At 40.5% G+C, this 27,245-nt stretch overlaps 1 protein-coding gene across 9 annotated transcripts in view; it reads right to left on the bottom strand.

Annotated features, from left to right (window-relative positions):
- LOC126251880 (uncharacterized) overlaps nucleotides 1–27,245 on the bottom strand; it is a 57,328-nt gene that overhangs the window by 13,568 nt on the left and 16,515 nt on the right. For 2 of the 9 annotated variants that reach the window (XM_049952573.1, XM_049952571.1), the window contains exons 3-4: nucleotides 15,227–15,326; nucleotides 6,755–6,869 (exon numbers count right to left, since the gene is read on the bottom strand). The exons of 3 other annotated variants lie outside the window; for them this stretch is intronic. In XM_049952573.1, the coding sequence (XP_049808530.1) occupies nucleotides 6,755–6,822 (68 nt within the window). In that variant the 5' untranslated portion in view covers nucleotides 6,823–6,869; nucleotides 15,227–15,326. Of the gene's footprint in view, nucleotides 1–6,754; nucleotides 6,870–8,101; nucleotides 8,217–15,226; nucleotides 15,327–27,245 lie in introns of all 9 variants that reach the window. 4 more of the 9 variants (XM_049952572.1, XM_049952575.1, XM_049952574.1 and 1 more) reach the window with 4 other exon arrangements.

The raw sequence follows: 27,245 nt of genomic DNA, 5'->3' as shown, positions 1-27,245 counted from the left end.
ACTGATATGACCATGAAACTTAGCAATCAAAAAATGAGGTTGTCAAGTACACATCATTTTGATGTGAAACTCGTTTCTCCTCTTACTACTGCTGGTCTGTTGGAAGCTCACAATATAGCAATTTATGCAGGTTGCCAAAAATAAGATTGTTTCATATGGGACCAAAGTGCCATCCCATATTGTTAGTACAGGCTCTTGAACAAAAAAGTCTTACTGCCACAGCATTAGTGGTTTTGTACGGCAAAGCATCATAGTCATCAAGGGAGCGACTGTTTATGATATTACTCTATCAGATCATTATTACTGTGATCCAAAGTAATGACTTTTCTGCTTAATTTTTGCAGGATACGATCTGTTTGACAACTTCTTAAGCTGTACTCCACTGAGTGCTTTGTGACAGGAGTAGCACACAATTCAAGGATGTAGCCAAAGGGTGTGATGGGACCAGACACCTTCTATAACCTAACTGAAATTACACACGACCTAATTGCCATATAGTGAAACTGAAAGATATTTTGATTTTCAGTCATATGACGAAAATGGGAACACACTATCACAAGTCACCAATGCTGAAGATAGATTTAAACTGTTTATACATCCAGAGCACAATCACCAATCCCTACTTTAGTCAAGACCAATTGTTAGCCTTGCTTGAGTTCAGTTGTTGTTTTGTCAATCAGTTCATATTTTACTTGCAGTTGAATTTAATGTAGTACTACCCTTTATTGCTTTTATGCTAAGTGGTATTTTGATAGTTTCTAATTCTGGATAAGTTTGTAACAAGAAACAAGTCAAAAACTGATTCTCATTTGTCCACTAGCATTACAATAAGTTAAAAAAATGTAAATGCTATTATAATAGCCTAATTACCTATCTATAGAAGTCTCATGTTAGCTCTGGACTCATTATTTGGAGGGTGGTAGAACTTTGGAACTGTAGTATTTCTGTATTTCACAAGGTAACGGAGCAGTAAATATCATTACAAACAACATTAAATTAAAATCAGTGCATAAAAATACACTTTGACTTGTCTGTGTTGCACAAAAATCATGTTGATCAACAAAAATATTGACCAAATGGTGATTGTAGCATTTCTTTAAAAAATTTGCTCAATATTCTACCAATAAGAGCACAAATCGCAAAATGTCGTCCAATCTGGTCACCAGGACAGTGCTCAATTAAGAAAAGCATTTCCGATACGAAATGATAGGGAGGGGTTCGTGGAGAGTGAAAGGAGTATGTGATGACAGCATACTCTATGGTTCGTTCATTTTTAAAAGATTTTTTCAGCAGGTTGCTTGAATTCATCCAAAATCTGTTTACACTCTTTTAATACTATAATCACTGAAGCCAGCAATTCTGCACACAATTAAACTTAGAATATGCATGCATTCATGCACTACCAAAGGACCAAACATTCACAATAAAAGGAAAAAAAAACATTCTATGTCAGAATTCAATCTTTTATTGTGATGTATTTTATTTTAAAACAAAGTATAACAACCTGCTTTTCGAAATCCTCCACTGACTTGGGGAGCCGAGCTAGCAATCCCTGGATTTGGGAGGTGAGATGGTTTGAATTGACCCACCAGTGACCTTGAAAATGGTTTTTAGTGGTTTCCCATTTTAAATTTAGGCAAATGCCAGTGTTCGCTCTTACTATAGGTCACAGCCAATTCCTTCCAAATACCTTTCTTTCCTGACAGATACCAATTTCCTTAAAGATGCAGCCCCTTGCTTAAATGAAAAAAGCTACATCAAAGGTGAGCTAAGCACCTCTTCTGAGACTCCTGGTACTAAAAACCGTTATGATAAATAAATAATAACCCAGGCTCTTCATTTATGCTCATGTACCTGCCTGCTGGGACAGTCTTTAATGCAGAAAATGATCTTTCTCACATTGCAAGAAGTAACAGATGCACACTTAAGAGAGGAAATTTTGGAAAGTGTAAGATGGATTAATTCCAGATACTTTGCATTTACGCCACCGAAAACTGTTCTAGCTTCTCTGTCAAACAAAGTAATCTACGTACATTAATTCCAAAAGCCCTCTCGATAATAATCATGGAGTCCCGAAAAATTGGCATTAGTCCATTCTTGATCACTTTCTTAACTCAAACCCAGACTAAAAGAAGAGTGTAAAATGATCTTGCAAGGTGAAGGGGGATTGGAGCATGAATACTTCTCAGCGGTTTGCCAAAATACAGCAATTCCAAGTAACGAGTTTATATCTCTGCTTGATGAAAACTTCTGAGATCATTATTGAATAAAATGGTTTATCGTTCTTTATGGAAATTTTCAGAATAAATGAATAGCGTTACGTCTTTTTACGGTCCTTTTCAACAAATCGGACTCCGTCCTCCGCTGACAAAATCTTACCTATGTCCTTGCACAGTTATCTGCAATATGTGCACCACATGAACAGTGTAACAACACAGCCTTCCTCATCCCACCTAGTGGCTTATCAAAGGGTTTCATAAATTTCTTGTGTATTGATGATAGACGGCTGCCAGCATCTTAAACATGAGTAGACGTAATCATCCTGTGGTGGCAACTGATGTTTTGTACTTTTATGCATATTACACAATCCAAAATATCCAACCTTTCCTTTTTGTCTACTAACACAATAATACGTGCATTAAACATTTATGAGAGCCAAGACGTCATTGTGCCAAATCAGTTATTGGAAGTGTATCAATATGTTTTATGCGCATAAGCACAATAAATTCTAGCAAAGCCACTAAGTTAATATATGTAAATTAGTTTTGTTGATGTACCAGGAATTGTGTGTCACAAATAAATTTGTAATTTTCGTACGATACAATATGTCCTGTATCTGCAATCCGCACACACAAACAAACACAAACATACACACAAAATTCTAGCTTTCGCAACCAACGGTTGCTTCGTCAGGAAAGAGGGAAGGAGAGGGAAAGACGAAAGGATGTGGGTTTTAAGGGAGAGGGTAAGGAGTCATTCCAATCCCGGGAGCGGAAAGACTTACCTTAGGGGTAAAAAAGGACGGGTATACACTCGCACACACACACATATCCATCCACACATACACAGACACAAGCAGACATATTTAAAGACCGAGGGTGACATGGTATTAGAAGGTGGAAAGTGTAACATGAGGCTGAAATGAAAATGAAAATAAAAATATATGGGGAGAGATAAAGGTGAACTGGAAAGTAACTGGAGATCTGGTGTGGAAAAGGCAAAGAGTTTTATGCCTTTACAAATGTCTGCTTGTGTCTGTGTGTGTGCGGATGGATATGTGTGTGTGTGCGAGTGTATACCTGTCCTTTTTTCTCCCTAAGGTAAGTCTTTCCGCTCCCGGGATTGGAATGACTCCTTACCCTCTCCCTTAAAACCCGCATCCTTTCGTCTGGTAAGTCACATCATCTTTGTTTGTGGGAAAAATATATCTAAAAACAAAGATGATGTGACTTACCATACGAAAGCGCTGGCAGGTCGATAGAAACACAAACAGACACATTCTTCAAGCACAATCACAGCAGCAGAATAATTAATTTTGTTCCCATAAAATGTTAGTGCTAAATCGTCCATACGCTGCTGGTTGGTAGGTAGCAGGAAGGCGAGCCGGAGATCGTCAGGATAATTTCGGATGTGCTCCCAATTTGAATAAAAAAACTCCAACGCAGACATTAGCTGTAACAATAACCTTTATTTAGAATGTTACAGTTCCTTTCCTTTTACAGAACGTCATACAAACACGATTATGAACTACAAATGTAACATATTTAACCTCGCTCTGGACAACATCATTCTTTGCCGGTTCATCACCAGCGATTTCAACACCGATATAAAATGGATTGACACCCTGAAATAGTTTATTTTTACACTTACAAAAGTTTTCTAAATCTGGCCATGACTTTACCTTATTAATGTCTGCACTTGTCTCTGGTTTACAATAGGTAACAAATTTAAATCGGTTACGTTTAGAATATTTCCTCCACGGAACGCCAGATGAACGTTCCGGCTTAAGACTAAATGGCCCCAATTTATTACTACAGGCAATACGAATCTTTTCCAAAAGCCCCTGGTCCTCAAATATTTTTTTATTTGCTCTATCATCTAATGTTAGTCGCTCAACCCTTACATTAATTCTGTAAACATACGTTACGATCTTGTTAATAATTACAGCACCATATTTATTAGAAAAAAACTTAAATTCATCTCCTATGTCATAGTGTCTTAATGATGTAAAGTTCTGTGCATTCTCATCATATTTTTCGGTTGCCCCCATCTTGCCGTATTCGAACCGTAGTCCATCTGGAATGAAGAAGACACTACACAACACGGATCTGACGACGGATGGGATTTGCCGATGTCACGCTTGCCAGCGTACCTATTCGGAGATGGAGAGGCACCCGCGGCGCTGGCCCCAGTGGGGGCCCCTTTAGAAAGCCACTCCGGGCCACCTAGTATTACCAGTGGCCCGAGTACGCGTTTTCGCGATTGCGTAACGGTTTCAAGGCCGCGCGCAGGTTCCGACGTACCGGACAGGCTTGGACAAGTTCCAGATGCTTGCAACACCGGTACTAGGGGCAGGTATAAAAGACGTGGCGAAGTCTTTCTAGTTACAGTGGACTCTGATTCCATTGGTGGAAAGCAACACTTTGTCAATACTGTCTTGTGTATTTGGAATATTTTGGAGTATTGTGTGGCAGAGGAACCCTTTGCGAAAGGTAATAAGACACATATACATGCATACCTAAAGCTAGCTGAAGCGAAACTCTTGTCGGAAGTACGATCCGGTATAGAGTTTATGTTTGGATCGGTAAATGGTGTATTTGATGTGCAAAAGTGTAAAAGTAGGAAAAATGCATTGGTTTATATTACGAAGAACGATGCCGTTCCTATAACGAATTGTAATGAATCGTCATTTTCATTTAATGTTCGATTGCGTCGCTGGGCAGAAAGAACGAATGACATTGATTATACCGATCCGTTTCTTGTTAATAACTGGTCCCGTATAAGGTTTATTGAGAAGTACTTTGAATCGTTTCAGGCGAAGAAGTGTGTTGCTCGTTGCCTAACCGAGTGTCATCTTACGTACAATGGCTGGGCGGGCCGTGTGGTCCGCTGGTATAATGAGGCCTTTCGGTCCCAAATGGTACGTAAGAAGCAGTTGTACCTTTATGGAGATACGAATATCGGCAAGTCCACTCTGATTGAGAAGGTTCTTTCACGTAAGCAACATATATTTATGCCATTCTGTTCCGAATTCGGATTTGGTGGTTATAATGCTCGTATACATCATGTTATATTGTTTGAGGAATTTGATTGGTTGAGATGGCAGCCATATGCCTCCATATTGAAGCGTATTGTTGAAGGACGTCCAGTTACCGTTAACGTTAAAAATAAACCTGGCATGACCATAAAGCATAGGGGACTTGTCATATTTGTCTCAAACGACTTTAATGTAGGTGATGAGGCTTTGATATCTAGACTCCATGTGGTACATGCCGATTGTCATATTGTACATTGTCGCAATGTTAAGGACGAGATGGCGTCGGAACCGTCGGACTGTGAGGCCGAGGAAGAGGTGGTATTCTTATCGTCGGATGAGGACCAGACTTCGCCGTGCGCGTCCGAGGCGATGGATACGCCGACGGAACACTCTGACTTGACCATATTTCGGCCGTATGTGCAAGTGGAGAACAGAGTACATACAATCAGATGGACTACGTTTCGAATACGGCAAGATGGGGGCAACCGAAAAATATGATGAGAATGCACAGAACTTTCCATCATTAAGACACTATGACATAGGAGATGAATTTAAGTTTTTTTCTAATAAATATGGTGCTGTAATTATTAACAAGATCGTAACGTATGTTTACAGAATTAATGTAAGGGTTGAGCGACTAACATTAGATGATAGAGCAAATAAAAAAATATTTGAGGACCAGGGGCTTTTGGAAAAGATTCGTATTGCCTGTAGTAATAAATTGGGGCCATTTAGTCTTAAGCCGGAACATTCATCTGGCGTTCCATGGAGGAAATATTCTAAACGTAACCAATTTAAATTTGTTACCTATTGTAAACCAGAGACAAGTGCAGACATTAATAAGGTAAAGTCATGGCCAGATTTAGAAAACTTTTGTAAGTGTAAAAATAGACTATTTCAGGGTGTCAATCCATTTTATATCGGTGTTGAAATCGCTGGTGATGAACCGGCAAAGAATGATGTTGTCCAGAGCGAGGTGAAATATGTTACATTTGTAGTTCGTAATCGTGTTTATATGACGTTCTGTAAAAGGAAAGGAACTGTAACATTCTAAATAAAGGTTATTGTTACAGCTAATGTCTGCGTTGGAGTTTTTTTTATTCAAATTGGGAGCACATCCGAAATTATCCTGACGATCTCCGGCTCGCCTTCCTGCTACCTACCAACCAGCAGCGTATGGACGATTTAGCACTAACATTTTATGGGAACAAAATTAATTATTCTGCTGCTGTGATTGTGCTTGAAGAATTGTGGTTCTACAAACCTAATCTGCAACAATTACTTAATCAATTCAGAGAATCATATAGGGAGTTCGTATTCATGCCTAATGGTATAAGGTGTGCGCACCGTTATTTTTATTTCAGGCAAGGTAGATACAGGCCTCTATGGTATAATTATTAGAGCCTCTCCATCTCCGAATATATAACATTATAACATCGGCAAATCCCATCCGTCGTCAGATCCGTGTTGTGTAGTGTCTTCTTCATTCCCACTTGCCTCTGCATAAGTATTTGTGTAATGTTCTTGGTTTTGGGTTTGTTGTACACCACTGGAACCATCTTCATACATTGTTCGACGGTATCCCACAGCGGGACGCAGGTGGTACGCCATCCTGCAATATCCAAAAGATAAAATAACCTACTGTCCATGTACCACATGGAGTCTAGATATCAAAGCCTCATCACCTACATTGTCGTTTGAGACAAATATGACAAGTCCCCTTTGCTTTATGGTCATGCCAGGTTTATTTTTAACATTAACGGTAACTGGACGTCCTTCAACAATACGCTTCAATATGGAGGCATATGGCCGCCATCTCAACCAATCAAATTCCTCAAACAATATAACATGATGTATACGAGCATTATAACCACCAAATCCGAATTCGGAACAGAATGGCATAAATATATGTTGCTTACGTGAAAGAACCTTCTCAATCAGAGTGGACTTGCCGATATTCGTATCTCCATAAAGGTACAACTGCTTCTTACGTACCATTTGGGACCGAAAGGCCTCATTATACCAGCGGACCACACGGCCCGCCCAGCCATTGTACGTAAGATGACACTCGGTTAGGCAACGAGCAACACACTTCTTCGCCTGAAACGATTCAAAGTACTTCTCAATAAACCTTATACGGGACCAGTTATTAACAAGAAACGGATCGGTATAATCAATGTCATTCGTTCTTTCTGCCCAGCGACGCAATCGAACATTAAATGAAAATGACGATTCATTACAATTCGTTATAGGAACGGCATCGTTCTTCGTAATATAAACCAATGCATTTTTCCTACTTTTACACTTTTGCACATCAAATACACCATTTACCGATCCAAACATAAACTCTATACCGGATCGTACTTCCGACAAGAGTTTCGCTTCAGCTAGCTTTAGGTATGCATGTATATGTGTCTTATTACCTTTCGCAAAGGGTTCCTCTGCCACACAATACTCCAAAATATTCCAAATACACAAGACAGTATTGACAAAGTGTTGCTTTCCACCAACGGAATCAGAGTCCACTGTAACTAGAAAGACTTCGCCACGTCTTTTATACCTGCCCCTAGTACCGGTGTTGCAAGCATCTGGAACTTGTCCAAGCCTGTCCGGTACGTCGGAACCTGCGCGCGGCCTTGAAACCGTTACGCAATCGCGAAAACGTGTACTCGGGCCACTGGTAATACTAGGTGGCCCGGAGTGGCTTTCTAAAGGGGCCCCCACTGGGGCCAGCGCCGCGGGTGCCTCTCCATCTCCGAATAGGTACGCTGGCAAGCGCGACATCGGCTAATCCCATCCGTCGTCAGATCCGTGTTGTGTAGTGTCTTCTTCATTCCCACTTGCCTCTGCATAAGTATTTGTGTAATGTTCTTGGTTTTGGGTTTGTTGTACACCACTGGAACCATCTTCATACATTGTTCGACGGTATCCCACAGCGGGACGCAGGTGGTACGCCATCCTGCAATATCCAAAAGATAAAATAACCTACTGATCCACTGCTGACGGTAATGTTCACACAGATGATAACTACATGTGCACTGCCACTTCTTCTTCTCCACAGACAACTTGTTAACAAGCCTATATATATATATATATATATATATATATATATATATATATATATATATATATATATATATATATATATATATATACAAAGATGATGTGACTTACCGAACGAAAGCGCTGGCAGGTCGATAGACGCACAAACAAACACAAACATACACACAAAATTCTAGCTTTCGCAACAAACGGTTGCTTCGTCAGGAAAGAGGGAAGGAGTAGGAAAGACGAAAGGAAGTGGGTTTTAAGGGAGAGGGGTAAGGAGTCATTCCAATCCCGGGAGCGGAAAGACTTACCTTAGGGGGAAAAAAGGACAGGTATACACTCGCACACACACACGTATCCATCCACACATATACAGACACAAGTAGACATATTTAAAGACAAAGAGTTTGGGCAGAGATGTCCTAGATTGGATAGTTTTTTGAGGTGGAGGGTGGCATGCTGTTCTAATTTACGGTTGGCCTGTAGGAGGATGCTCTGAACAGCCGGTGTGAATGTGGGAGAGGAAAGATTAAGGACTTTTATTAAGTATAGGAGTTGACGGGTGTGTTCATTGGCTGAGTTGATGTGTAGGTGAAGGATTAGGTGGGTGAGGGCAATGGATTGTTCAGTTTGGAACTGGTATAGGGACTGATGGAAAGAAGGGTTGCTTCCAGAGATGGGAACTTTAAGTGTGAGGCGTTTGGGGGTAATGCCAAATGTCAGACAAGCCTGAGAAAATAGAATATGGGAGCGTAATCTGGCTAGGGCAAAGGCATGTTTGCGGAGGGAATGTAAATAAAACTTAATGGGGTCGTTGTGGGGGTGTTGTGAGGGTGACATGGTATTAGAAGGTGGAAAGTGTAACATGAGGCTGAAATGAAAATGAAAATAAAAATATATGGGGAGAGATAAAGGTGGACTGGAAAGTAACTGGAGATCTGGTGTGAAAAAAGGCGAAAAGGTGTTGGTTACAGCTGGGCTATGTTGGACTTGGGTTGGTAGACAACGATGTGCACAAAGGTTAGGTGGTTGTGTTGCCGCCAAAACACGTTAGAGGACGGAGAAATTCGGGAAAATTTCGAAAAAACTGCGTGTAATATATTAAAAGGAGTGGTTTTGTGGTGGCAGATTATGAAAATGAGGCTAACAATTGTATGACGAAGAAATAATGACGTAAAACCTGTGGGAAGCGGCTAAAAATTATCAGAATTTTTTTTTTTTAGCTGCCATGCAGTTAGTGGTTGTCAGTAATTCTGATGCAAGGAACAACACACTAGGGTAAGTTTTGTGTCTTGTGTTCATATTTGTTTCTTGGCACATTCCCGGTGTCAAGCAAACTCGTCATCTACAGTCAGATTATGAAATATGAGCCTTCTGTTACACTTCACAGTCCTATGAACAGGTCACACAGAGCACAGTAACAGCTTAGAGAGGCTAACTGCCCTGTTCTTTAGTTTTAGTCAACAAATTGCAGTTCCTTGATGTTGTCTTCCTAACAAGTGTTTAAATACCAGTTCTTCGTATAAAATTCATTTGATTTTGCTGGGATTAATTGTTTAGAAGACAAAATACATTCCATTATGATAGGCTTTTGTGTGAATAAGGCAATGCACATTACTGAATTTGCCAATGATGATCCTAATTCCGAATGAATTCTCTCCTGTACTGGCAGAGTTGTCAGTGAAATGATGGATTCCCAATGGTAACACAAAATAAATAAATAAAATAATAAATAAAAAATCACAACTGGTTTCTCTTACCATAAAAATCATTGAGTACTGTATCAGAATTTTCATGAAAGTGATTGTCATTGTGTGACATGTATATGGAACTTGAATCCTACAACCTTTGTGTAAATATATGGAAATGACATTTTTCTCAATAACATATGTGACAGAAACATTATACTATCCTCAGAGTCATTACATCACAAAGATTTTCCAGCCTTAGAAGAAGTACCAATTACATCTGCTGAAGGAAGAATAGAGTGGTGTGTTGTTCTTGCTGAACTGTATGGGTCAGGACTTATTTTGTCATTCTACACAAGTCATCGCAATTCTTGACATTTAAAAAAAAAAAAAAAAAAAAAAAAATCAATTGAACTGTGTTACTACTTATAATTTCTTACTCTGTGTAAATATGATGTGTTAACTTTCTTCGCAAAACTGAAATATTCTCCACCTGTGAATAAAAGAATAATGTAGAGAACAGTACACTAATACTACTACTGAAAAATAGCTGGAAACATAAAGATAAGTTGAAAACATCCACATGGGACCCCAAAAGCAAACAACCACAAATACTCCAACAAAACAGCCCAAACTTTGAAGACTTGCTACGAGGGTCATTCAATAATTAAATAGACAAATTGGTCTGGAGAAAACAGCATTTATTTTTACAAAACAATACTTTTTCTACTTTTCAACATAATCCTTTCGAACATGTATGCACTTTTTCCAATGGGCTACAAGCTTTTTTTATTCCAGCTGCAAAGAACTCTTTTTCATGACATCTCTTTCTCATGGCTGGCTTCACCTCATTTAAAAGCAAATCCAAGTAGTATTGGCTGTTCATTGGATGCTGCTCTTCAAGATAATCACAAAAAACTGCAACTAAAGCACCTCAAAACACCATCAACATGACTTTTCCTGCTGATGCTTGGGCTCTGAATTTTTTCTTGAGAGGTGAGTTCATGTGCTTCCACTCCATGCTTTGTCATTTTAATTCTGGCTCATAATTGCGAACCCAAGTTTCATTACAAGTTAAAATTTTGTTGAGGAAGTGCTCACCTTCTCTTTCACAATGTTTCTTTAGCTCTGGGCACACTCTCAACCATGTTTCCTTGCATAGCCACGTCAACTCCTTGGGGACCTGTCTTGCACATTTTGCGGTACTTCAGCTTGTAACAGATAATGTTATGAACTGTACCAGTACTAACTTGAACCTTATCAACTATCATTTCCACAATCACACAGCGGTTGGCATGAATAATGTTATCAATTTGACTTTCAAGTCAGGGAGTTGAAATTGCAACTGGTTGGCCAGAACAGTGTTCATCAATCATCGAGTCACGACCATTTCTGAACTGCTCTATTCACTTGTAAAAATTTGCATGATTCATACAACCTTCACCATAAACTTCAGACATTCTACAGAATATACTCACTGGTTTCTCACCTTCAGTGAGTAAAAAACAAATAACAGAACTTTGTTCAATTAATGTGGACGATTCAAGCGGACTCGCCATCACGAAATGTATTTTTGAGGTTATAAACAAAACATTGATACATCAGCTGATCAGGGTTCATCCCAGTGATGCCAAATTAAAGCAATAAAAGTATCAAACTCGCCCTACTAACAGTTTTTCCTCAGACCAATTTGTCTCTTTAATTATTGAATGACTCTCGTATATTCTGTTCAAAGTAACCTTAGCATCGACAGATATAAAGGGAGCAGTAGGGCAAGGCTTACATATGAGGCATGGCACACTTTCAGCCAACCTCTTGAAACCAGTAGCCATAGTAACAACCTATAGTTCCCAAAGTTTTGCCTCAACTATAACAACACTTTTCAGGCTTTTTTTTCCATTTTAATTTCTTATTGTGGTGGGAGTTAATATTTTAAGTGTTGTTAGTGGCAGTTTGTTTGGCGACACTGAAAACTGTCAGAAGCAAATTCATCAAATGTCAAAAAGAATAGAGAAGTTCAACATTACTCTCTTAGCCAGGGGATTCCTGTTTGAGGTCGATCAAGAGAAACATTTTTACATCCCTACTTTGAAAAACAAAAACGTAATAGTGACCTGCCTCTCTCAATTAACAAGGTGACTAAAAGAGCTGCTGTGACTTTGGAAGCAATTAAACGATTTAAGCATCCTTAATTACCCCAATAATCCTACCAGATAGAGGAGATCAACAGTTTAACGTGAAATTTGAACCACATGATTTCTAGGTGAATCTTCACATCACTGAAAGGTTCAACCTGGATTCGATGCTGCGACCTCTCGGTTTCCATACATGCATTTTACTCAGACCACCAGATCCCTAATACCACAGATGTGAACAAGTGAAGACTATCAAAAATTGTTCTAGATAATGCTTCTAACCATCCTGTTATTGTTGACATGGCACCTACCATTGCAAAGCGAAAGGAGGAGATGACTGGTTTCAGCGCCATGATGCTGAAGTATATGATGATCTTAAGGGGAAGCTATGGATCAACACTGAGGTCACAAAAGTCACGGGACGGAAATGTGTACATATACAGATGACGGTAGTATTGCATACACAAGGTATAAAAGGGCAGCGCATTGTCAGAGCTGTCACTTGAACTCAGGTGATTCATCTGAAAAGGTTTCCATGATTATGGCCACATGACAGGAATTAACAGACTTTGAACACAGAATGGCAGTTGGAGCTAGACACACGGGACATCACATTTTGGAAATTGTTAGGAAGAGTCAATGTTCCATGAGCCATGGTCTCAAGAGTGTGCCGAGCTGGAAATTGTTAGGAAAAGTCAATGTTCCATGAGCCATGGTCTCAAGAGTGTGCCGAGCATACAAAATTTTGGGCATTACCTCTCACTATGGACAACACAGAGGCCATGGCCTTCACTTAACAGCCATGATCAGCATGACCAGTGGCATTTGCTTGTAGTTACCAGTGTTAGCAGACAACTACACTGCATGAAATAACCACAGAAATCTATGTGGGACATATGATGAAAGTATCCTTTTGGAGAGTGCAGCAAAATTCAGCATTAATAAACTACAGCAGCAGACAATGGGCCCAAGTGCCTTTGCTGACAGCACAACACCGCCTGCATTGTCTCTACTAGGCTTTTGACCATATCAGTTGGACCCCAGACAACTGGAAAACAGTGGCCTGGTCAGACGAGTCCTGATTTCAGTTGGTAAGGACTGTTGCTAGTGGTGCAGACCCCATGAAGCCATGGACCCAAGTTGTCAACAAGGCACTGTGCAAGCTGGTGGTGGCCCTATAATGGTGTGAGCTGTGTTTATATGGAATGGACTGGGCCCTCTGGCCGATTGAACCCATGGAAATGGTTACGTTTGGCTATTTGGAAACCATTTTCTGCCGTTCATGGACTTCATGTTCCAAAACAACAATGGAATTTTTAAGAATGAGAATGTCTCATGTCATCAGGCCACAATTGTTCACGAGTGGTTTGAAGAACACTGTAGACAATTCGCGTGCCCGACATGAATCCCACTGAACATTTATGGGTCATAATCAAGAGGTCAGATCACACACAAAATACTAGACCGTTAACACCTCTGCAATTACTGGGGGCTACAGAGACAGCATGGCCCAATATTGCTGCAGGGGCTTTCCAACAACTTGAGTCCACAGGCAAATGGAGGTCCGACACAACATCAGGAGGTATGCCATGACTTTTACTACCTTTGTGTAGAACCACGGTCTCCCAGGTATGAAACCAACAAGCTGGCAGAAACATATGGGCATTCAGTCATTATGCTGTGACCTTATCTTACCAGTTCAATGCAACAGGGTTGACGTAGGCCAAAAGTAAAGGTTATGTTTCCAAAGGAGATTCACCTCTGTAGCTTAGAAGGATGTCATCAATCATACACAGTGCCAACATGGAAAAAGAATGACAGAATAAAGCTATTTTGTAAAGTTCAGTATAGTAAAGGGTAATTTTATTAAATAACAGCAGTGACACATTAAGCTCATCCATGATAGCTACGTGCATCACCTTAGCAATATGTTTCCATTGTCACCACATAAATGACGCACAGGCAGTTTCAACTGAATGTTTGGAGAACACAGTTTAAAATGTTAAGAAGCTGCATGATAAAATTATATTTTTGTACGTTTTGACATTTTAATAATAATATCAGCAAAAAACAATATTATTCATGAGGTGAATTCAGACACTCCAAATGTATTTAATATGTTCAAAATAAGTACGTTAATCTGAACACGTACCAGCACGTTAATTACAAATGAAGCCATCAGTTTCTCGCAGTGAAACTAAACAGGTGACTGCTAAGCTCTCAACATACAAACTAAGAATTATGTGTCACATTTAACTCAAATTTTCTCATGTAAGAGTTTGGAGCATATGGGAATATGGTTTATTCTTAAGATTTTATTCATAATGTGTTCAGCTAAATTCAATAACAAAAGCGTTTCCTGGATGTTGAAATTGGGAAACATCAGGAATACATTTCTGTAAACATGCCATATATTTTCTTAAATACTTGTTGCCATAAATAAACTGAAATAATAACATAGCACAGCTCTTTCAGAACACATATGTTTGAGCAAGTTGAATGAAAAGTAAGATTACATGTGTTTGCCATGTGAGAGAGGGGGGGAGGGGGATGGTGAGGGGGAGAGGGGGGCACTTGTCACGGAATGGATTTTCCTGTGGTGAAGGTTTCGCACCATTTCACTTACAAAATCTCTGGTTTGAAAGATTTGGAAAGATGAGACAGATAGATCAAATGAATGCCTTCTTTCTTTCTTCCCCCCCCCAGAAGTTTTTCATACATCTGGATACAAGAATCTTCTGAAATTATTGTATCAGAGTGTGCTTCAGAGAGATCAGAAATACAGGGAAGAAGACAACTGCTAAAAGCCTTCAAACATTCTTCTGATACATGAAATTAAATGTCCAAATTCATAATAGTGAATTGTGTATGAAACTGGCTAATGTTTAATATATATGCATGTTTCATTTTCTAAGAGGTGAAATTGTTATAATCGTACGTAATGTTTTGAATATCATAAATTAATTTATGACAAGTTTTGACATCAAAAGCAGAAAAAATACGTTAAGAACAAGTGTGTTCTCCCCCCCCCCCCAAAAAAAAAAACCACACACACACTCTTTGTTTTGTAGATAGTAACTGAAACTGTCATTACTTACTGACAGAATATGAACGTTTAAGACACCAGGTGATCACACAGTTGCAGGTGGTGGCAACAGAGAGAAAACTTGTCACGTCATCAGTCAAGACATCTGCATGCTGCAGAATAAATATGCCATATTACCTTTACGTAAATCAGCATGCTAAGAAATATGTGTTAGTGCTACATCACACACACCACATGAATTACTTTAGTTAGTACGGTGGTTTAAAGGCACTTCTTGCATGTTTAACAGTTTAGTGCACTAAGATTTCACAGAACTGTAAAAGGTGTGGTTCCAGAATACAAATCCTGTATTCACATAATGAAGCATGTCTCTTAAGTCATCACAAACAAAACATCACTAAAATATCAAGAGGGTGTGTCTTTCACATAAGTTTAAGCCAAAAAAGATGAAAATAAAAGAATACACTTGACTGCCTATGCTCAGAAGAGATACATTAACACTAAGACAATAGGACTATTTGTATACCTAAAATTGTAGTAGTGGTGAAACTGAATGCAGTGACTGAGCTACAGATTTTTTTCTACTTTAATACGAGGTGTGTTTTTTAACTAAGTACCGTTTTGAAATTAAAAAAAGACGTGCTAAGATATCTCAATAATTTTATTTTTACATGAAAGCCTGTACCTTAATCTACGCACTGACGCCACTACAGTCTGATTCTTCCTTGTTTATGTTGTGTACTGAGTGTTTAAGATGCCTCCGATAATCGTGAGTCCCGCCGACTGTGCAGTATGGGCTGTTATAAGATATCTTAGTGCTAAAGGCCTAAAAGCGATCGATATTCATCGTGAGATCTGTGCAGTTTACAGAGAAAACATTATGAGTGATGGAATGGTAAGAAAGTGGGTGAAAGCGTTTAAAGATGGCCGCACAAATGTGCATGATCAACAACAGAGTGGGAGTCCTTCGGTCGTTAATGAAAGTTTGGTGCTGGAAGTGGACAATAAGGTGGACGCTTTACGAATTCCTCCTTGTGGGATGATTTTTCTAATGTTTCTCGCAGTGTTTTGTATGGCATTGTGACCGAGCACTTGAATTACTGAAAATTGTGCGCATGTTGGGTACCAGAAACATTGACGGATGTGCACAAAACCGAACGTTTAGACAGTGCATTGACTTTCCCTGAGCGGTACCACAATGATGGTGATGATTTCTTAAGCCAAATTGTTATGGGCAATGAAACATGGGTGGCCTACATCACACCTGAATCAAAGCAACAGTCAATGGAAGTTGAGCAAGGGCATCGTTTTGCTGCAAGACAATGTCCGTCCGCATGTGGTGAATCCTCAGACCAAAGATCTCATCACATCTTTTCGATGGGAAACTCCAGATCATCCTCCGTACAGCCCTGATCTCGTGCCCAGCGACTACCATCTGTTCCTGCACTTGAAGATAATGACGAAGTCAAAACAGTGGTGATGCAGTGGTTAACAAGTCAGGTGGCAGACTTCTATGAGGAGGGTATTCAAAAACTGGTACAACGTTATGACAAGTGCTTCAATATTGACGGAAATTATATAGAAAAGTAGATTAAGGTACAGGCTTTCATGTAAAAATAAAATTACTGAGATATCTTAGCACATCTTCTTTTAATTTCAAAATGGTACTTACTTAAAAAACACGCCTCGTACATTACTGATTAGAAAGAAAAACAACCTTGCATATAATAAAAAACACAAACCATACAGTACATTGATTTGTAGTATTTTTCAATTTCAGCTGAATTCATCATGGAATAAGAATACAACATCAAATAAATTTGTGGTTTTTTACATTCACCAGTGTTCTGTACTTAACAACATATTGCTTTGGTGTTACTTTTGTACACTGCCAGGAAAAAAGATGCAGCATCCTAAAGGACTGTGTTTAGCGACACCAGGATATAACACACATGTACACAGAGGGAATGTGCTGTTAGTTATTCATTTGTCATAATGATAAGATGGCACTCAGGAAGCTGACAGTAACTGTGCTGAGTTTAGGGGTAAACAGTGTGAGCAACAATCATTCTATGGTATAACCATGCCTCACCAATGAGTAGGCACTCCTGCTGAACAACTACAGACATTTGAACAGGGTCATATTGTGGGCCTGCAGCAAACTGGATGGATGCAATGTAGGACTGCTGCACACATTGTGCACAATGCATTGGTGGTGTGACCCCACTTTTTGCAGTGGTCTGTGGAACATTCTCACACCTGTACACCAGGTTCTGGATGACCACATAGTACAGACATATCAAGATAAATGCATTGTTTGACCAGCAGTGGTCCACTAAGTATCATCCAGAAAAGAAATTCAGACACATTTTGTATATACTGTGTCACCGAGGACCATCAGAAACCATCTGCTTGTAGAAGGACTAAGACACCATGTGTCTCTGGCCAGGCAGCCACTGGCACCACACCACCACCAAGCATGGCTAGTGTTGTGAGGGAGTCAAGGGTGTGCTCTGCCATCTTCAGTGATGTAAGTAGTTTCTGTCCGTACATAAACGATTGATTTACATGTGCATGGTGTACACATGATGAAAAACTTTCATCAGTTCTGTGGCCTGCACATTCCTCTGACCTCAATCCTTTCAATTATTGTCTGTGGGAAAACCTTAACCATGGGTCTACACAGTAAACCACCCACATGCAGAAATGTGATTGACGTATTATAGAAGTCTGCAAGACAATTCGAAGCTGTTCTATATGCATTCTCCTTTACAGATGAACCACACTTTTCTAAAAGTCTCCCAATAAACCAAAGTTGACCATCTGCCTTCCCTACCACAGTCCTCATGTGCTCATTTCATTTCATATCACTTTGCAATGTTACACCTAGATATTTAAATGACATGACTGTGTCCGAACATTAAAAGATTGTTTTTCATACTCATCCACATTAACTTAGATTTTCCGACATTTAAAGCTAGCTGCTACTCATCACATCAACTAGAAATTTTGTCCAAGCCAGCACGTGTATTCCTACACTCACTTGATTTCGACACCTTACTGTACACCACAGCATCATCGGCAAACAACAGCAGATTTCTGTCCACCCATCTACCAAATTGTTCATGCATACAGAGAACAACAGTGGTCCTATCACACCCAACCCTGTGTCACGGGGCGGAGTATTAGCCTTGGTATGACAAATTAGAGAAAGTTGACAACTATACACTCTGTGATATCGAACAAATATGTGGCTTCTGATCACTGCTGCTTTTACATATCGGATCATTCAGGCAGTTCAAAATCCTGCGTGATTTGCAGTGATGGCACACTTCCCTGCATGATTCATATAAACAACAATGTCACACATTAATAAATCTATATAAGAAACTCGGTAATTCTGGCACACAAAAGGACATATATGAGGAACTAAGCCTGCGGAGATCTGCAAAATGTGACTTATATGATTAATCTGATTTCTTATTAATTGTTGGAATTTCAATTCAGAGGGTACTCCATGGTTTGTTTACAAAGACTTGTAAGCAGCTCACAAATTTCAGCAAACTAAAGAGAGTTGGGGTCCATACCAACAAATAAATTTTGATACTGGACCACAAAAGAAAAAATGCCTTCTCATTTAGCAAATCATTCATCTTAAATTATGACAAGTGACACTGTAGCCACCTGAATTTAGGAGACCAGTTTTACCACAAAATCTGTTTGTCAGAGCTGCTGGCAATGTTGTGCCCACCACATAAAAACTGGGGTCGGACTGTGGTCAGCTGAGGTTCTTCTCTTTTTGTATGACAGAGGAATTTTTCCTGGACTGCTGTTGTTAAGGACTTCCTTGTTGTTTTGGAACTGTCATAATTTCAAGACTTCTTTTACCATCTAGATAACAACAGTGCAACGGTGTAGTCCAAAACTGCACATTTCCAAATGTTTTGTTGGCACACTGCTGATATGTATTCACGGCAGTAATACAGACGTGTAGCATTCAGTAGTGGCACACCAGCTGGTCCATACTGGTTTCCACTCTTGCTTGAGACTCGCAAGATGTCCACTGTGTTACAGCTTGCTCAATTTCTTAATTAAAAAACAATGTGGAACTGATGATAAGTCTAGTGAATACCTGGTATCTAACAGGCTGGAAGCTGAAATGTCTGTACCTTTTACTGTGTTCTTTTGAAGTAGAAAAATTACAACATTGTACAGTCATTTAGCAAAATTATTTTCAAGTTTCTTTTGTATTACACTGCCTGCAGCTTTAATCATTTCTACAACAACACCATCGTTTCTAGGCAGCTTTCCTTTCTTCATACCTCAAATTACTTTTACAAACCTTGTTATTGTTGTGATCTTTAGTCTGAAGGCTTGTCTGACGTAGCTCTCCTCAGTAGCCTACCCCTGCAAATCTCTTCAGTTTTGCATAACAACAACCTACATCCATTTGCACTTCCTCATGAAATTAAGCCTTGATCTTCCTTTACAACTCCTAACCTAAACAGTTCTCTTCTTTATAAGACTGACAATTCCTTTGTGTCTCAGGATGTAGCCTATCAACGAATCCCTTCTTTTCATCATATGGTGCCATAAATTTTTTTCTTCCTATTCTGATTCAGTACCTCTTCATTAATTACCCAATCTACACATGTCACCTTCAGCATTCTTCTGCAGCATTACATTTCAATAGCTCCTATTCCCTTCTTGTCTGAACTGTTTTATCACCCACGTTCCATGTTTCACTTCTACAACAGGCTACTCTCCAAAAAAAAAAAAAAACACTTCATAATAGATTTCCTGCCATTAAATTTTGTATTTGCTGTTAACAAATATATCTTTTTCATAAATGCTTTTCTCGCTATTGTCTGTCAATACTTCTTTACTCATTTACGAAGGTCACAAAATTTGTGGGGCTACAACAAGAAGCAATCAAGGATCTGAAAATTACACTGGGACTATCACCTGATGAAAATAATTTACAACATGATGGCACTTAGCACTTAGTATTGTACAGTTTAGACACTATAATGTGGTCATAGAGTAAAGTATTTATAAAAGATAACCCTTTTAAATAAATATTGTCACAGGGGATACTACAGTGATCGGAGCAAAGGAAAAAGATGAAATACATAGTTCATTGTGTAGACAACTGGTAAGCAGACCCCTGAGAATGCGGAATATTGCCAGAGGAGCTATTACCAGTTATCAGAGCAATGGAAATACATGAAATACATAGTTCATTCTGTAGACAAATACTGAGGAGATCCATGTGAATGTGCAACAGAAAAACAAAAATACATTATATATATAGGGTGTTTTAAATATACTTTAAAAAACTTTGGGGACAGGTTCCTCACACCAAAACAAGAAAAAAAGTTGATACAAATGTATGTCCAAAAATCCTTTGTTTTTGAGTTATTAATGAAAGTTTACAATTTCTGTTTGGAGCTCATCGACACATAAACTCAAAATAAATGCTCCAAATGTCCTCCTCTTGCATTCTAAACACGAATGAACTCACTGAATCATGAACTTTCACACCCTTTCAAATATTCTCTGACAGTTTAGAATTCTCAACTGGGCTTGTGTAAAAGTCGAACCAACATATTCCATGGTGGTGGATTGTATTAAGACGGCATAAGATGGAAGGACATGCAAAAGAATAAACCAAACACCAATACTTGAGTTTCAAATGGACAATGTATCGGTACAAATGGAGGAGATTGGTATGATCTGCTCCTGAGGAAGCACTACTTAGGACATGTAGGATACTGAGGGACCAGGTACAGCATGGAGGACGAAGAAAGTTTTCTCTCAAGAATGAGCCACAGGGATTTAGTAGTTTCAGAAAACAGAGGAGCAACAAGTCCAAGATGTAAAGACAGTGGAAAAAACCCACTGCACCACCAGAAACTCATAAAAATGGTTTTGTCAGTGGAAAAGTAAAAGCCACTGTCAATGCTCGAGTAAAGATGATTGAGGCAACGTGGAGTCGCTGCTCATGGACAGAAGTCTATGGACAACTGCAATAGACTGCAAAGTCGTCAGCGAAAAGAGAGCCAGAGATTCCTGGCAGGAAACAGACCATAATAGAGTTAATAGCTTAGCAAAGAGGACATCACTCAGGACAGAGCTTTGAGGCTGGATAAAATTGTCCAACAAGGCAGAACCTACACAATTTGAAAACTTGGGCTTTTAAAAATTCCTGAAGGAAATGAGGTAGGCGACCTTGAAAGCCCAACACTTACAGAGAATGGAGGATACCAGTTCTCCAGATGACACAGGCTTCCTCGAACTCAAAAAACATGGCCATAGCCTGGTACTTCACAGAAAACAGTTCATGACATGGGTTGACCAAGTGGTGAGGTGGTCAACTGGAGAACGGCACGCTCTAAATCTGTGCAGTGGTCAGTAGATTGCGAGACTCAAACCACCATGCCGGACAGTCATGATTCATATGTTCCATCACCTCGCAAATGCAGCTGGTGAGGGAAATGGGGCAGTGGCCAGAAGGAAGGTGTACGTCTTTACCGTACTTACATATGGCTATGACAGTGACTTCACACCAGCATCTGGGAAATGTGTCATCTAAACAAAAGCATTGTACATACAAAGGAGAAAGTGCTTGACCAAAAGAGAAAGGTGCTGCTGAATGTATACATCGTCTGCCCCTGGGGCAGAACAGGATGACGTGAGAGCACGGTCTAGCTCCTTCATAGTAAAGGCGGCATTGCAGCACTCACGATTCTGAGAGGAGAAGGATATCACCCGAGCCTCCTCCACTCTTTTCCAAGGGAGGAAGGCGCGATGATAGTGAGTGGAGCTCAAGGTGTTGGAGATAGAAATAGGATCCACAATGACATCATCTGCTACAGTCAGGCTGGAAATCAGGAATGGACCTTGGTCCCAGAGCTTATGGAGTTGTCCCACACAACAGAAGATGGAGTGAAACTGTTAAAAGAAAGAGTAAATGAAACCCAGCTAGCTCTTTTGCTATCCCGAAGAATGTGAAGACTCTGTGCACGTAACTGTTTATAATGAATACAGTTCACCACCATAGGGTGACGGCTAAAAAGGCGAGAGCACATCTTGATGCACAAAATGGGTTGTGACATGCCTCAGTCCACCAGTGGACTGGGACATGGAGTGGTAAAGATGAAGTGTGAGGAATGGAATGTTCTGCAGGTATTCCACATGGTCATCACACCTGGGGAAAAGTTGTTCGTCGAAGGTCAAGGGGGAGGAGTAAATCTTCCAGTCGGCCTTAGAAAGCTGCCATATGTGTTTGCTCATAGGTAAGGTAGGTGTCAGCAAATGGATAGCACACAGGAGATGGTAACTGGAGTACATGTCAGAGTGAATGCACGATTTGACACAACAGGCAAAATGGGCAGTGCAGAACAAAAGGTCCAAATGGCAATAGGTGTGTGGAGTCTGAAAAGAACGTGGGTGTACCAGTGCTAAGGCAGACGACGTTGAGTTGACTGAGAATGTCTGTAAAGAGGGCACCTCACGGACAGGTCCTGGGAAAGCCCCCAAAGTGGACAGTGCGCATTTAAGTCAATGAGCAACAAAAAGGGGTGAGTGAGTTGTCCAATAAGCTGGAGGAAGTCTGCCCTGGTGACATTGAACGACAGAGGAATATAAATGGTACAAAGGGAAAAGGTGAAGTGAGGAAGGACAATGCAGACTGCAACAGGTTGCAGCCGGGTGTTCAGGGAAATAGTCTGACTATGAACGTCGTCCCAGATGAGCAGCATGACTCCCCCATAACATGGAAAGAAATGTGAGGTCAAAGCGGTCATGAGGATGCAATTTTGTTCCCTGGGAGCTGAGAACAAGTGGACGCTGCAGTTCCAAGAGCAGCCATAATTCCTCCTTATTGGATCTAAAGCTATGAATGTTCAGAATGTACGGTCCGACTGTAATAACTTCACAGCCTGCTTTGATCTTTGATGGAAGCACTACTCTATCAAATGGGAAAAGAAAAGTGCCTGTGGGAACTAGCATCTACATTTTTCATCATCCATTGAACTGCAAAGACATCCTGAACAGTAAGTTTACATTTCTGTCTCAGACCATTGAGCAGCCGAGTGTAACTAACACCATGGGAAAAATTCAGTGTTCGTTGGGCCTCGACACAAACAAGATAACCACGGAGGAACGAAGCTGCAAGCAGTTGATGTGCTTGAGAATCACAAGTAGTTTCCAAAAGCAAAGTGCCATTGCGTAAACAAGAGCAGGATTTCACAGGGCCAGCAATTCCATCAACACATTTCTTGAATAATAAACAGATTAACTGCAGCAAAGGACTGACCATCTCGAGTATGTGAAACCATGAGGAATCCACATGCAACTGGGAGGGTCTTCGAATCATTAGTCTCATCCTGTTTACGTTTGGCAAAGCTAGACTGAGACGAAGATGTTTGGCTCATCGGGAGAAAATCCCCCATTATTGCCAGTGTCTCCAATGGCGCACTCCCTCCAACTGAGGGGCCCCTCTCAGAAGGGGGCTCACCCACCTTAGGTGACTGTTCACACCTCAGGTCACACCTCCCGAACACCTAACAGAGTGACCAACTGGCAATTTGGAAAGGTAACAGTTCAAGTAGTCACCCCTTCCCGAGCCTGGCCTGTACCAGGGGGTATGTGCGACTCCCACCTGTCAACCCAGGGCTGGGAATAACGTGTTACCCAGTCATCTGTTACGCATCAGACATGTGGGCCGGCCTTCAGGAGTGCACAGGGAGGAAGAAGAAAAAGAAGAACCTCAAATGCCAAAGTGGAGGAAGGATAGGAGGTGAATGAAGAAAGAAACAAAGAGGAGGGACTGTTCTGATTGCAGGCTACTGAAAAATTACAATACATTCCAAAAATAATGCAGACAAAAAGGATAGCATGAGGATAGGCACCCAGCATGGAAGGGAAAAGATGCTGCAAAGGCTGGGGCCCCATAGTAGCCAAGCATGAACTCATCAAAAAGTGGTGAGCCCCCTGAGAGGGGAGGGGAGGGGGGGGGAATTGTCCTCTGAGCATCCCTACCTCAAGTAATACATTTGGCTGTGTTTTGACAGGACATGCGAATGTAGTTGTAATCCTACACTGGTAGCAACCCATCAGGTTTGAAATGTACGGTCGGACTATGATGACGCCATAGCCTTCCTTTTGGGATATGCTGATGCATTAGCTCCATACTTAACAATCATATACAACCATTCGCTCGACGAAAGATCCATACCCAAAATCAGGAAAACTGCACAGGTCACACCAATATTCAAGAAAGGTAGTAGGAGTAATCCACTAAATTACAGGCCCTTATCGTTAACATTGCTATGCAGCAGAATTTTGGAACATATATTGTGTTCGAACATTATGAATTACCTCGAAGAAAATGGTCTATTGACACACAGTCAACATGGGTTTAGAAAACATTGTTACTGTGAAACACAACTAGCTCTTTATTCACATGAAGTATTGAGTGCTATTGACAAGGGATTTCAGATTGATTCCTTATTTATGTATTTTCGGAAGGCTTTTGACACTGTACCACATAAGCAGCTCGTAGTGAAATTGCGTGCTTACAGAATATTGTCTCAGGTATGTGACTGGATTTGTGATTTCCTATCAGAGAGGTAACAGTTCATAGTAAATGATGGAAAGTCATTGAGTAAAGCAGAAGTGATTTCTGGTGTTCCCCAAGGTAGTGTTATAGGCGCTTTGCTATTTCTTATGTATATAACCGATTTGGGAGACAATCTGAGCAGCCGTCTTAGGTTGTTTGCAGATGACATTGTCGTTTATCGACTAGTAAAGTCATCAGAACATTAAAACAATTTGCAAAATGATTAAGAAAAGATATCTGTATGGTGTGAAAATTGGTAATTGACCATAAATGACAAAAAGTGTGAGGTCATCCACATGAGTGCTAAAAGGAATCCGTAAAACCTCGGCTACACGATAAATTAGTCAAACCTAAAGACCACAAATTAAACTAAATAGCTAGGAATTACAATTACAAACAATTTAAATTGGAAGTAAGACGTAGAAAATGTTGTGGGGAAGGCTAACCAAAGACTGCGCTTTATTGGCAGAAAACTGAAGGAAATGTAACAGATCTACTAGTGCGACTGCCTACACTACACTTGTCCAGCGGTGTGGGATCCTTACCAGACAGGATTCACGGAGCACATCGAAAAAGTTCAAAGAAGGGTAGAACATTCTGTATTATCGCGAAATACGGGAGAGAGTGTCACTGACATGATACAGGTTTCAGGGTGGACATCATTAAAACAAAGGTGGTTTTTGTTGAGGCGGAATCTTCTCCGAAATTTCAATCTCCAACTTTCTCCTCCGAATGCGAAAATATTTTCTTTATGCCAACCTACATAGAGTATGATCACCATGATAAAATAAGGGAAATCAGAGCTCACGCGGAAAGATATACGTGTTCTTTTTTCCGCACGCTATACGAGATTGGAATAGTAGAGGATTGTGAAGGTGGTTCGATGAACCCTCTGCCAAGCACTTAAATGTGATTTGCAGAGTATCCATGTAGATGCAGAATTACTACTCAATCTAATGTGAGAAAAAGAATGCACGTAGGCACTAAGGTTGCATCAACCTTTTTCACTAACCGATGGATAACTGTGAGGCCCTGATCAGAGAGCTAAGTTTGGATTTCTCCCTCTGTCATAACATCAAGTAGCTGAATGTAAATAACATAATTTGAGTTATTCATGTTCGATGGGCCTCGACATGAACAGGACAGCTGTGGAGGAACAAAGCTGTAAGCACTTGATCGGCTTGAAAATTACAATTGGTCTCCAGAAGGAAATTCCCATTACATAAGCAAGAGCTGGATTTCACTTGGCCTGCAACTGCATCAACACCTTTCTGAATGATAAACAGTTTAACCATAGCAAAGGATTGAACTTCTGCGGTACACGATACCATGTGGACCCGAGGTGCTGCTGGGAGAGTCTCTGAACCTTTGGCCTCATTCCATTTATGTTGAGTAGATGTAGACAGATAGTGATTGGCTCATTGTGAAGAAAATCCCCAATGACTGCCAGTGTCTCCTCCAACAGCGTGCTCCTTCCAACTGGGGCTCCCCCTCAGAAGAGGGTTCACCCATCTTAACTGATTGTTTACACCTCCCAAACTCCTGACAGAGGGACCAATTGGCAATTGGAAAGGTAACAGCTTAGGCAGTCACCCCTCTCTGGGCCTGGCCTGTACCAGGGCATACATGCAAACCCTAACTGTCGACCTCGGACTTGGAATTACATGTTACACATTCACCTGGTTACACATCAAACACATAGGCCAGCCTTCTGGAGCACAAATGGAGGAAGAAGAAACAATGAGACATCTCAAGTGCCAAAGCAGAGGAGATGAATGAAGAAAGAAAGAAAGAAAGAAGAACAGATAAGGGACTGTCCAATGGCGGACTACTGAAACTGCAGAATGCATTCCCGAAAATATCCTGGATGTGTTCCCCAAGGAACGGGAAAAATAAATAAATAAAGACATGCAGCATGCAAAGGGAAGAGGTACTGGAAAGGCTTGGGCCCTGTGCTAGCCAAGCATGAACTCACCACAAGGAATGATGAGCCCCCAGGCAGGGGTGGGAACTGGTCATTTACTTATCCATCCACCATCGTAGGTACCAGCCAGTGCATCTCAAACACAGAGATAGAAATGTGTTAGAGCTCCTTCATGCACAAAACTGTGTGTGTGTTTTGTTGTTGTCGTTGTTATTTTTCAGGAGCACATCATCTAGCAGGCTTGGAGGGTGTTCCAAACAAAGTCCCTGTAGAATTCACCTTTACGACAAGCTGGAGGAACGTATGGCCCCACCAGACAGTCACCTAAAAGTTCAGCGCATAACCTCATCTACATCCATACTCCACAAGCCACCTGACGGTGTGTGGCGGAGGGTACCTTGAGTACCTCTATTGGTTCCCCCCTCTATTCCAGTCTCTTATTGTTCGTGGAAAGGATTGTCGGTATGCTTCTGTGTCGGCTCTAATCTCTCTGATTTTATCCTCATGGTCTCTTCGCGAGAT

The sequence above is a fragment of the Schistocerca nitens genome, chromosome 4, assembly GCF_023898315.1.
Source record: "Schistocerca nitens isolate TAMUIC-IGC-003100 chromosome 4, iqSchNite1.1, whole genome shotgun sequence".
NCBI lineage: Eukaryota > Metazoa > Arthropoda > Insecta > Orthoptera > Acrididae > Schistocerca > Schistocerca nitens.
The sequence above is the reverse complement of the archived record's forward strand: the minus strand, read 5'-3'. Positions and strand labels throughout refer to the sequence as shown.